Here is a 13,304-nt window from a genome sequence, read left to right as displayed (position 1 = left end):
TGACAACTGATTAACAAATCGGGGAACTACTCTTTGACAGCTCTCTCAGAAAAGCGCAGAGTTCTCAACATGAAAGACACTGGGACCCTAATTTCTGTTTGAACTAGATGAAAGGCCTTGGATGGTGAGCACTACTAATCATCTCTCACAGTTGAGAAACACATCTTTTTTTCATCACAGGCCTGAAACTGCTTCAGCTGAGATCCAGGGTGACAACACTGCACCAGTCTGGGGTGGCTGAGGAGCTGTTCCCTGCGCTCTCCAGCTCTGCGCTCACTGCTTCATCTTCCCTGCAAAATTCCCAAAGCTGGGGCCGTGGTTCTGTGGGTCAGCTCGTGGCACTGCTGTACAAAAGCCGGGGGGGTTTGGCTGATTGCCAAACCAACACTCACCTGCACACAAGAGAGCCCAGCACTGAGCTGGCACAAACACCCAGCACCTCCAGAGAGGGGCGGCCCGTGGGGCCGCCCCTGTGGGCAAGGCTGGGCACTGCCTGGCCTGCAGGCACATGGAGCACTCCAGTGTCCTGAGCTGCCAGTGCCAGTCAGCAGGAGCTCCAACATTCCCCAAAAATACCAGGGTGACATTCTGCCCTCAGCTGCCTGCCTGGAGCTCTCATTGAGTTCAACAAAACCATTGCTCAGCCAAAGAGGGTGTGGCCCTCAGGATGCTTTAAGCAGCAAGCCCACCGAGGCAAAGCAGGACCATCATGCTCTAAAAGTTTGAGATATTTAAAATTTATTTCAAAACTCACATGAATCAGCTTCTCATTTGAAATTCTCAAATCTGCTTTTTAACTCTACACAGAGAGATTTCATCATCTCAAGTCAGATTTTTCACTCCAGGAGTATTATAAAACCAGGAATGAAATACGAATGAAAGCCATGTAAGACACTTTGTGACATCCTAGAAGCTGTGGTGCAAATACTTCAAAATACATTAAATGCATATATATTTGTAAATTTTGAGCAGCCTAGCACCTGTTTTGTAAGAAGGCTTTCATAGGAGTAATAGCCTCAGCTTTAGCCTACTCCTGTTTCATATCCTGGGCAAGTACAATTCTTGCACTACCAAATTGCCAAACCTCCACAGACAGTATCTGAAGAATCTCAACATACTCCTTCAGCTACAAATCCCAGCTTTTCCTCAGAACTGTGCTTCGAGCTCCCTGCAGGATAGATAAGAATTGATCCCCAGAAATGATGTCTTTGAAGAGGATTTGGAATAAATGTATATGTAAGTAAATGCACACATCCACAGCCATTTCCAAGGTCACCACTTACAGGGGCTGCTTGCTTATATGGTTGAGAGCAAAACAAGAACCTCCAGTTGTTCATCAAGTTCCTTAAGCACAGGCAGAGAATGAGTTATCTCACAGATTGGTGCATAGGGAGAGACAGAAGATGTACAATTAAATTATTTTGATTTGAATCATACTGCATATGTAACAGACATATAAAAATAACCATTCTCTTCTCCTGCATTTTCTGGATATGTTAATTATCAACCAGCTGTAAGGTAGATATAGTACAGTAAGGAATTCTGCCTTTCCTCACAACTTTCTTTTTCTGTCCTCTGACTTTACAGACATGTGAGTACCACATATACAGACACACATTGGACATCCAACAACACTTTGGGAGAGGACTGAAACCCCTAAGGCAGAAAAAACACCAGAATTTTTAAAATGGAGCTTTCTCAGACCAGACTAACACCAATTAGTCTGAGCACCACAGCATGGCCTAACAGAAATTCCATTTGTGAGAGAAGGGCCAATCAAAAGGTGTTACTTACATGTATGAGTCTTCTTTGTTACAGAAATACCTGTAGGGAAGAAACCACACCGGTGTTAGCAAAGCAACCGCTGAGTAAATGCTTTTGACATATAATTCATCATTAATCTATTTTATCAGCCACACAGCAGCCACTCTAAAGGAGGAATGAAAATTGCCATGATTTGTACGTTCAAGGTGGAAGGATCTCCCCTCTGTGTGAAGATTTTAGTGGTACATTCTCTCCTCACACCTCCCCAGTAAATGTTTCAACATGCATTGCTTCAGCTTGGTTGCTGCAATGCAAATCTCCCCACTGCTGGCTTCAAACTGGAGCTGACACAAAAAGAAGATACCAGTAATGCTATGGAAGCCCCCTTTATTTTCCATGGCCAGAAATGTTCCCCCACTCCCATTAAAGCACCCAGGGATCTGAGCAGCACAAGTCATTTGCTATGCTGTTAAGTTCAAGCAGTTCCTTGAATGCAAGCTGTAGCTTATGCTCATGAAAACCAAACAAACAGCTCTCTCAATATGACTATTGCTTGTCAGGATTCCAAGCCAGATGCAAATATCTCCATGCCGTTAAAGATTGACTTTCTGAAGTAATAAAAATGTTTTCATGCTAGACAGGCATGTGGCAGCAATCACCAAGGATGGTCCAGTGCCAGTGAAATCTGAGAGGCATTTCAAAGAAAGCAACAGAGTGAACAGAATGAGGCAAAATTTGTAATACCAAATAAAGATAAAATTAACTCTGTTAAATGTCATTGGAATTCATGCTTGAATACAAACAATATTGTCTCCACTTTAGTAGATAACTGGTGACATACTCAGACCCATCAGTATTTAAGCTTCACTCTCCTTGGGGGTAATTTTATGAGATGATGAGAAGGAGGTTACTGGAAGCAGTAGAAGTATTTGAAACATTTAATTTGTGATCGAGGCCTGCAATGCAATTTTGGAATTGGGATTGTCTGCCTTAATATTCATGAAAAAGAGAGGTCTGAATTTCCTCTGCTACCCTCCAACTCCTTCAACCATCTCTTCCAAAACAAATTACTATGGAAGGAAATAGACTTATTCAGGCTTCTTGGTTGTGGAGCATCTAAGAGAGGCAGCAAATCACAATAACTCAGAAAAATGAAGACACCTTATTTGCAAACACAGAGCTAACTTCCAAAGCAAACAGCTTTCAAATTATTAATGTTTTTGATAGATACATAAAACCCCAGTGCCAATCCCAAATATTGAGCTATCAAGTTTGACATAACTGTCATGAGGACTTTTTTTAAAATCACACTTATGTTGCTGTTGGCATTTTGGTTTTTAACTACCAAGCTCTACAAGTGTGAGCACTGGGACCTTTGCTTTCCCTGAAAAGTTAAGAGGCTTCAGGTTTTGGGAAGCGAAGTTCTCAGTAGTTCCTTTGGGCAGTTTTGCAAATGTGCAAAACTGGTAAGCAATTTACAGAAGTCAGAATAGTAGAACTTGACTATATATGTGTGTTAACTCAAATTGAAAGGCCCTGGCCAAACCTGCACATGCCTCACAAAGGAATCGTATTTGTTACAGCCACAAACTGTAGAGCCAAGGTAAGCAACAAAACCAAACCAAAACAAAACCCCAAGCATAACAAAATAAATTCCTTTAGATACAACTATCTACTACAGGAGGCAAATTCATCCTTTAAATTGATAATTTGTAAGAGCAAAACTTCCTGGGTTTTCATTGCAATCCCAGCACTATTGGCTGGCTCAGGGTAGGGGACAGGACAGGACAGGACAGGACAGGACAGGGGTGTGCCAAGGAGGGGAGCCCTGTTACAGGAACAGCAGCTTAGGGCAAGAACTGGGCCTGAGGGAGAAGGAGCAGAGAGGTCTGAGGCACCTTCATCAAAATGCATTCATGGGATTCATGCAGTGCTTGGGATGAGTGCAAACCCCTCTCTCCAGGCTTTTCCAGGGGTCTGGCTCACCCTGTGAACTGGAGATTACTGCTGCTCTTGGCCCATTGGTTCTTCCACCAAAAAGAGCATTTTTGCTGCTGTTTGCCTTCTTGAGTGACCCCTGAGCATCAGCATCCTCATCTTCACAAACTGTCCTAACATCCCTTGGCAGACCCTCCTGCCTTGCCCTTGCCTATCTGTCTGATTCCTTGATTTTAAGGCTGTTTTATGCAATGGAAATGCATAAAGAGGAAAAGGTCTTAAATCTGAATACCATTTGCAAGACTTCCTCTCCCAACACTAGTGCTAATAAATGGATACAGCAGTGCTCTTTCAGCATTATGGGAGCCATATGTGTACGTTTCTCAGAAAATAATGCTTTCTGTAAAATCACTGAACAGAAAGTGCTTATGCTGTCACTTCTGATTACTCACAGCCTCTTCACAATGGGATTTGCCACAGCACAAAACAGACTGAGCTGTATTCGCTGACTGAGGACCCACTTTCCCTGATACATGAAACACTGCACTGATGGAAATATTACTGCTCAGATTTTTCTACCTTTTTTTTTTTTTTAATGTGAGATGCGTCGTGGGTTTTTCCAAATCAGATGTTTCCATAATAATTACTGATTATCATCTGGTAAAACCTTTTAGCTGGTTTATGCAGATATTTTTAGATAACCTTTTAAAGCAACAGCTTAGAGGTAGATATTTTTGCATCTCCTTCATCATTCCACTGGTGGTTGCATTGAAAACAAAGTATTTTACTTTGAGCTGTATGTATATAAATATAAATATATATAAACGCTGCCAATGAGTTCAACAGGATTACCTTTAAATTAATCACTAATCTTCACTGATGCAAAATAAATTATGAAGTTTTAAGTAGCTTTCCTTTTCACACAGGTAAGTCTAAGCTATAGAAAAACTGAGCAAAAAGGTACCAGCATACCCAAAAAAGTTGCTTAAATTATATATAAAATCTTATTTATAATGTATCTTATATTTTAGTATATTATATGTATATGAATATTATACATTATGCATATTATACTATGTATCTTATAAGATACATTATAACTAGTGATTTAAATATAAACATTGAAGCTGCAACACTGAGCAAAAAGGTACCAGCATATCCCAAAAGTTAATTAAATTGTATGTAAGATCTTAGTTATAATGCATTTTAGATTTTAGTATATTATATTAATTGCAGATTGTATTATATTATATGCATATTATACTATGTATCTTGTATTGTAAGATACATTGTAACTAGTGATTTAAATATAAACATGGAAGATGCAACACTGTGATCAGGTTTAGTTGCACTGCAGGAAGCCCATGACTGCTATTCAGGTAGGCAATAATAACCTAGAAATGAGTGTTTGTGGAAATAAAAATCAGTCAGAAAACCATTTAATGTGAAAAGGGGGAGTTAGAGGACTCTGCCTCTCTCTGGGCCAGTGCTACATCCCACCTGCATCTACATGTGAATGCCTCTCCTGTGCAGCCAATGCATCAGCTCCCAAAATCAACAGGGTCTCTTGAGAAACCAATTCTGCAAGTCCAGCACACACCAGGAATTTTCTTCACAAGATCAAGCACAATTACCAAGGATTGCTCATGTTGGTAAATATTTCTAAGGCAGGACCATCACTTTATGTAGTAGAGTATGGTGTTTGAGTAGACCCCACAGAATAAAACTAAACCCAACACACCACTGAAAGACAGACTTATTTTTAATAAGCAGAGCACAAAGAAGTTACTGATTCTTTAAAAAATGTCAGTTAGTAAAAAAAATCCCATTTTTAAATGGGTTTTATTTCAAAATGTGATAGGTTGGAGAAGTGAGTGACTGCTTGCCAGTATTAGCACTCTCCTACACTGCCAGCATTCCATAATCTCTGAACAACAAATATAAAAAAAAATAAAGAGGTGAAGAAACAACACTGTAACTTCAGTGTTGCTAATACAGAAAGACTTCCTGACTTAACCAACTAGACTTCAAAGTAAAGCAAAGGAAATGTCATGAAAATATCACAATCTATCAGTGCCATGGTTATCAGTGAGTGAAAGTTTCAGTATTACAGTTATCACAGAGTGCATCACTTCCGCAGTGCAATTTGACATTCCTCATCAACACCAAATCTGAAACAAATTAACTTCTGACGCTTTTCATCGTGGCTATGCAATGCTCTTTACAACAACAATTGATTTTTTTTTAAATGAAAAGAACTTCAGCACCATTGCCTTTCCCCTCCCACTAACAGTATGTAATTTGCCATGATGGGTGGTATTTACAAAAATAGCTTGCTGGATGCAATGAACTTTGAAAAGAGTATCTACCAACAGAGACAGGATATTCTTTTGCAGGCAGTTAGCCTGACTGACCTTCACTAGCCAACTTCAAATAGAGATAACAATGTCTTAAAGTATAAAAAGAGACTCAGATATTTTATACATCATAAGCTATTTCTCACAGTTGCCCATCCAAATAAAGCAGCACAATGAAACACTGCTTACTCTGTGAACCCAGATCCCTGCTGCTGTTGTACAGTTGTCAGCTCCCCGCATTTCAAGGGGAAATCACACTTTGATGTACAGAAAGATAAGTAAAAAGGTCTTTGTCTGGCAGAATACATTACTCTGCAAAATATCAAAGAAGAATATTCTTGAGTACAATTTTCTTAAACCTCCAAGAAAACTGTCCCTCAGAAGTGTGGATGGATAAACACAGGCATCACCAGCAGAGCTCCCAGCTCCTCTCCAGGAGTTGTGTTAAGCAGCACCGAGTTTGCTCTGGCTGCTCTCTGTGTCCCAGGCAGGTGATGAACACTGCTCTGATGACATTCTGCAGATGCTCTGGGCAGGAGATGCTTTGCACACGTGGGTGTGTGCATCAATACAGGTTTGGGATTTTTTAACTTTCTCCTACCCTCCCCTCAGGCCAGCATTATACCCCTAGCATATTTTGGAACTTAGGCATTTTAGGATGGATTGGAAATCCCAGGGGGAAAAAACCCCAAACCTTAAAATTTTAAACTGTAAGCCTCCTGCCTGACATATTGTGTACAATCAGAAAGAAAACATATTACAAGCTTGGATCCCACTGTGTTTCATCCTGTCACTCCAGTTCCTCTTTACTGTCACCACACCAAGCTGGCAATTATGGCAGAAGATTATGTGCAACACTGGGACACTTGCAGAGAACCTAGCAAGGCAGAATAACAGATTTAGGTGTATTCAGAAAGGAGTTTATTCTCTCACAAACTTTAACAGTGGTTTCTATTTAAGTCTATGGAGCTCTGGCTTGAAGGAATTTTGTGATCCTTGGGGTTATTGTTTACACTGACCAAGGTGAAATAACACATATTCAAATACTGCAAACACAACTTAAATGAATTGACATCTGAAATAAAATCATGTAGCAAAACAGTATCCTTGTCTAGGACAGAGGAGCTGTTAATGATGATCAGCACACACTACTGAAAGTACTCCAAGTAATTTCACTATTTTGTTTCAAAACTAGACCCTACTGCTCACAGTTCACTCAAGAAAAAATTAAAATTAGATTCTAGGCTAGCATGGATCAAGGACAAGAGCCACTAGGCATGTATGGACAAGAAAGCTTTCCAAAATTATGACACCACCCCTCCAAAGTAAAACCTAAATGTCTCTTTTTAAAAAAATCCCTCAACTTAAAATTTGATGACATAAGTTTTTAAACATTCCAGATTTTCCCAGACTTTTTCACATCTTTTATTGAAAAGGAAAAAGAGCTTACCATGTGAAACAAGGTTCTAGGATTTTTCACCAAGTCTAGATCAATCACATTCTCAAGTCTATAGGTATATAACAAGGTCAGAGGAATCAATGTTGACCTAAGTGCTTCTGTACTGAAAAAAACCCATGTTTTTTTCTATCTAGGATAGAATAGATAGATTCTATCTATCTGTGCTCCTATCCTAAGATTCATAGCTCTTCCTTGTACCTAAGTTCTAGCAACAAATTATTCACAGCTATATTTTTAAGGGTTGCTTTAGTATTACTCTTGAATCATGTGGTTATATCTGAATTAGCTACAGAAAAAAATAAAAAATTGTGTTCTGGAAAATTTACTCAAATACAGATACAAAGTATTTGAAAGAAACAGATTAAAAACCCCAAGGATGTTTTTAAAATGTTTTGACATTATTTTAGTGAGGTAGATGACTTTTTTAGCCCTTGGAATTCAGACTGGCATCCTACTTCTGAGAGTGACTTCCTGCATCATCCAGGCATTTTATGATTTCATTTTTCAGCAGCTGACAGCCTCCCCTACCTTTAAAGTGAGAGTAGTACCTGTGAAAATGTGAATACATATGGCTTCTTTCAAAGTTAGAGTATTCATAAGAGAGCAGTCACCACTGTCCTGAGCTGTCACTGTGCAACTGGCAGCTACAAGAATTCCCTGCTCTTCCTAGACTTTTCCCAAATAAAGAATTCTTAACAGACTCCAAACTGATTTTCTGATACAAAACTGCTCCCAATATGAACTTTAAACATTTCTTCCTTCTTGCACAACCTCACTGAGAGTCCCTCTGAGTGTTAATATATTTTTGTCCTCACAAATAAAGAGTGTCTTACATTAGGAAAAAATAACAAAGAATCTGCATTATCAGCCATAATGTTCTTACATGACAAATGCCACCAGAGAGCAGATGACATATCCATCCCACATTTACACTGTATTCCACACACTAGAAATCAGAGATAGTTCAGAACTGTATGTAGGACTGTCCAGCAGGAGCCTTTAGAGGAAGACCACGGATCAGCTTTGTTTTAATGTCTCCTTGTTGCACAACTGAGTGAGTGAATCACAAGGATTTCACACCAGCCTTGCAGAGCAGCACAGTTCCATGGCCAGAGTCCAGGCCAATGTACAAAGCTGCACAAACCCAAACAAGCCCCTCCAGTCCTTGGGATGGACAAACAGGGTGTGAGCAAGCCCAGCATTTCCTAAAAGCAGTCCCAGACTTTCTGAGTGCTGTATCTTTGCTCAAGCCCATTTCCCAGAGTTTATCAGCGACAGAAGAGCCTTGGCAGGAGCATGGCAGACACCCCTGTGGGCACTGCACTTGTTCCTTCCTGTGACATTCAAAGAACAGAGTCCCCTTCAGCTGAGGCTCTGTCCTATCAGCACATTAATAGGAACAATTTGTTTAACTCACATTCCAGATAAGGGCAAGAAGCTCTGCAACGTGTGCAGTGTCCTGAGGGGAATCAATCATGGAATCATTTAGGCTGGAAAAGACCTCCAAGATGACTGAGTCCATGGCCTACCAGTGCCAGTTTTATCCCTGAGCCATGGCCCCACAGCCAATCCTCACTGCTGGCCACCCCTCACTGCCTGCAGTCCTGCCTCAGGGTGGCCTGGCCAGAGAAAATGTCCCAGCAGGTGTGAGGGTGACACAAGCAGCACCATTTGTGCAAACTCTCTGCTTGCTGATACTGGGAGGAGCAGCAGCAGCCACACCTGCATGTGTCCATGTGTGTGCTGGAGTCCCCACAATCAAACAGCCACACCTGCATGTGTCCATGTGTGTGCTGGGGTCCCCACAATCAGCCACACCTGCATGTGTCCATGTGTGTGCTGGAGTCCCCACAATCAAGCAGCCACACCTGCATGTGTCCATGTGTGTGCTGGAGTCCCCACAATCAAGCAGCCACACCTGCATGTGTCCATGTGTGTGCTGGAGTCCCCACAATCAAACAGCCACACCTGCATGTGTCCATGTGTGTGCTGGGGTCCCCACAATCAGCCACACCTGCATGTGTCCATGTGTGTGCTGGAGTCCCCCCAGTGCACACCCCTGCACAGGCAGGGATGGGGCTTTGCTCCTCCACTCTGAAGAATAAAATTATTTTTCACTTGTCTGCTCTCCCACATCTCCCCCCATCAGACATCTCATCCAAGGACACTTTTCAAGTCATTTCAAAGCAACATTTCACTTAAACATTGCTCCTATCAAAGCCTTTCAGGCTGCTTTGTTCAAGACTACTGACAACCTCACATTTAAAAGCATGAGCCTGGCCTCCAAGAGTTCAGGGTATTTCCATAAAATCCAGAAAACTGCCAAGCTACAAACAAAGTGGAGGGTGGGGGCTGTCTTCCTGTGCGTTACCTCAGGCCAACCGAGCCTGAAATCAAACTGTCCTTCCAGCAGAACTGAAATTCTCAGAGAGAGGCCCAGGACCTGAGATAGAGCTGAGATAACAACCACAGGGCTGCAGCAGTCCCGATTCCACCAGCCCTCACCTCGAGGCAGTCCCTCTAGATGGGAGATAAGGGAAGCCTCAATGCCCCAATTCTGTGCCTTCAGGTACAAGATCTGCCACGTGAACACCCTCACAAACTGCTGAAGCTCCTTCAGTATGCAAACAAAACCAAAGTGTAACAAAATCAAAGGGCTGCAGTCCTTTTTACTCACTATTTGTGTAATATTCATTCATTATTTAAGAACATCACAAAGCTCAACATGTTGCATTATAATTTAAAATTATCTGATGGACTTCTTACATCAGGCAAGGAAAAAAATGGTTTTCTGGTAGAACACGCTTCCAGATAAAATTTTTCTACCCTATCATATCTTCCAATAAAAGCTGCTGGTTTTAATGCATCCATTGATCTTCTATGCTCTCACAGACCCTTCTGAGACAACCAGGGAAATGTCTGACCAGAAGAAAACCTGTCCATGAGTTGTCCATAAGTAGGATATGACAATAAAACTCTGCCAATGCTGGCATGGAAAGCAGTCAGTCAGTAGATGGGCTGCAAGATGACCTGTGTTGAGTTATATCCAAGTGTTTTCCCTCCTTCTGATCTTAGTCAAATAGGTTTTCTTCTCTTTAAATAAAGAGATCATCAACACTGCTGTCAGTTCAAAATTCAAAAACTCATTACCAGTTCAAACATTAGTCTTAACTGCTTGGTTCTCAGGAATAACCATTAAAAAAAATGTTCAAGTTCTTAAAAATAAGCAAAATATGTCTGCTTAAAACCTATAGATAACAATTCTTCTAACACTCTTCTGTGAGACATGAAATTTGTACACTCCTCAGTGAAAAGAGAGAACCACTGTCAATTTATTCACGTATTCAAAGCAGAGCAATACTTTTGTGTGGCCAAACAAAAATGCTACTTGTTTGTGCCCCTTGCAGCCAGTGGTGATGGTGTATGGCAGGCAATTCCTGGCAAATTCCTCATGGAATCACAGTAGGATACATCAAGGATGTTCTTAACCCACGTCAAACCAAATGTTCAGCTTCAGAGTTTTAACTGCACACAAAGAGCAGACAATGGACAAATATTATTTGTATCACCAAGTTGCCAACACCAAGGAGAAGAGCACCTTGCCACTAAGTTTTTTCTGTGCCACAGGCACAGAATAACAATTTAATTAATAATAATAAATAAATTTTAGTAGTTCCTACTGTTCTACTAACAAATACTGCCTGGCCAGCTCTGTGATGATGATCATTACAATGACAAACAGATCCACGGGCTTTCCAAATGTACAATGCTGATGGCAGTGGAGAGAGGCTGGCCAGGTTACAAACTTGGGATGAAACAGGATGCAGGAAAGTTAGAAAATAACTGGAACTCACTGTATATGTACTTGCTGTGTATTTACCTGAGAGATGGCATTTGGAGCAGCACAATCCCCAATGCACTGAGGGGGCTTCTCTGCCAAGCACGGGTGAAGGACATCACCAAGTGATTTATCAGCCCCATTTGCTCTGACATCCAAGTCACTCCGGGACATCTCTGATCCAAATTTAGCCACAATAAAGTCCAGGTTCACTTTGGAGTACAAGCAGGAATATCATACAAGGTGAGCTGCTTGCAAGCTAGCAGCATTTTTTTTGTTTTTGGTCAATTCCTTCTCTAACTGACAATCAACCTGGGCAATGGCACTGGACCAAGTCACTCTTGTGGCTGACTACAGGCAGAGATGTAATCTCTGCAAAGATGTGAGGAATTCAGGAAAAAAAGTACAAATGAACAAAAAAACCCCAACAACGACACTCAGGCAAATCTCAAAATACTAAGATTCATCCCACACTAAAAATGCAAGCAACTACCATGGTAGAGTGTTTTCCTTGGTGTTACTGGGTTGGCTTTTTTGCAGTACTACCCATCATCAAGTTAGTGCTTATATATCCCCAAACCCCAAACCCTATCTGCAGTTTACAGAAAAGAAACAGCAGCTAAGCAGTTACGTAACTACAAGTCATGTATTTATAAACTGGGCTGCCTGCCTTATAGCAGCAATCTTCATTTAAAAACTCCCCAAGCAAGAATTTTCTCACTGCATCTTTCACAATCAGTTCATGACTTCATCAAGATGACTGAGATACTACAAAATAACCAATCTAACGTGTCTGAGCACCAGAATTTTAATGTGCAGCTCATACTGCTACCCACATATATTTTAGAAATCAAATTTTGGCCTCTGTTTTAGAAGTAGCTCCTGTAATTGTGCTACAGACACAGCATTATTATGTGCTAAGAACTCACAATGAATACACAGAAAATAAATGTTTATTGAATGTTCTTCAAATCATCTGTTGTTGTAGTGTCAAACAGATAATCCCGCACTGACTACAGAGGATTCAGTGTTGTTTTGTAGATTTCTATGGGATTTAAAATGACAGCTGTCTCATATGGTGGATATTCCTCCCTGCAACCCCTTTCAAAATCAAGGCTGGCTAAATTCCTTTGCTCACCACAATGACTTTCATCTCTTTAACATCTTGGATAAAACTGGCCCATTATGCATCAAATGGAGCCAGCTTTGGGGATCAGGTTCCTGATATAACCAGATTATTTTAAGTTTATTTGAAAGGTGATCAATGTTTTGAATACAGATCATATTTTCTTTGCTCTGCTTTTCTGCAAAGTATTTATAAGGTAATATTTGTGATCTAGAACAATCAATTCCTCACACATTATCAGTCCCAGAATACTTTCACTCCAAAGTGTTTGTACATTTGCCTTTGAGTATTCTTGTGAGGTTGTCTCCTATCACAGTAAGTCTCTCTTTTTTTTTAATATCAAAATATACTGAGGTCGAGTCTCAACTTCTCATTGCTTTGCTCTCCTGAGGAAAAGAAGTAAGATTCTATTATGTCTTCAACAGCTGTGATGAATGAGGGGAAAACAGGGAGAGAGAAGGATTTGTGCTAGAAGCTCATGCAAAATTCGAGACTTGAATATAGCACAAGTAGCACTTCAACATTTCAGACTCCTTCAGAGCCAGGATCCCTGGAGAGTTGAGTTTAAATCACTAAACTTATTTCAGGAAAGTGGAGAACACTCTGGAGAAAAGTCTGTCGACTCCAGCAAAATTAATAAACTGGTTGCTCCTTATGTGAACTACATTTCTTGACAGGAGTTTGACAAATTTCTAATTCCCTCTTAGCTACTTGTGAATGCTGCACTTGTTGCTCCTTTTTAACAGTTATTTAATACTATGGCACAACAGAAGTCACAGGCATTGTTAAGTTTCACTCACCTTGCACTTTCAGTGCCAGCAA

General features: G+C 40.7%; 1 protein-coding gene across 1 annotated transcript in view; it reads right to left on the bottom strand.

Moving 5' to 3' along the window:
• RORA (RAR related orphan receptor A) overlaps positions 1-13,304 on the bottom strand; it is a 359,957-nt gene that overhangs the window by 111,691 nt on the left and 234,962 nt on the right. The window contains exon 2 of the mRNA XM_059481909.1: positions 1,795-1,824. Within this exon, the coding sequence (XP_059337892.1) occupies positions 1,795-1,824 (30 nt within the window). The remainder of the gene's footprint in view (positions 1-1,794; positions 1,825-13,304) is intronic.

This window comes from Ammospiza nelsoni, chromosome 14 (genome assembly GCF_027579445.1).
Source record: "Ammospiza nelsoni isolate bAmmNel1 chromosome 14, bAmmNel1.pri, whole genome shotgun sequence".
In the NCBI taxonomy this organism is placed as follows: Eukaryota; Metazoa; Chordata; class Aves; order Passeriformes; family Passerellidae; genus Ammospiza; species Ammospiza nelsoni.
This window is presented reverse-complemented; position numbering and strand designations above follow the sequence as displayed.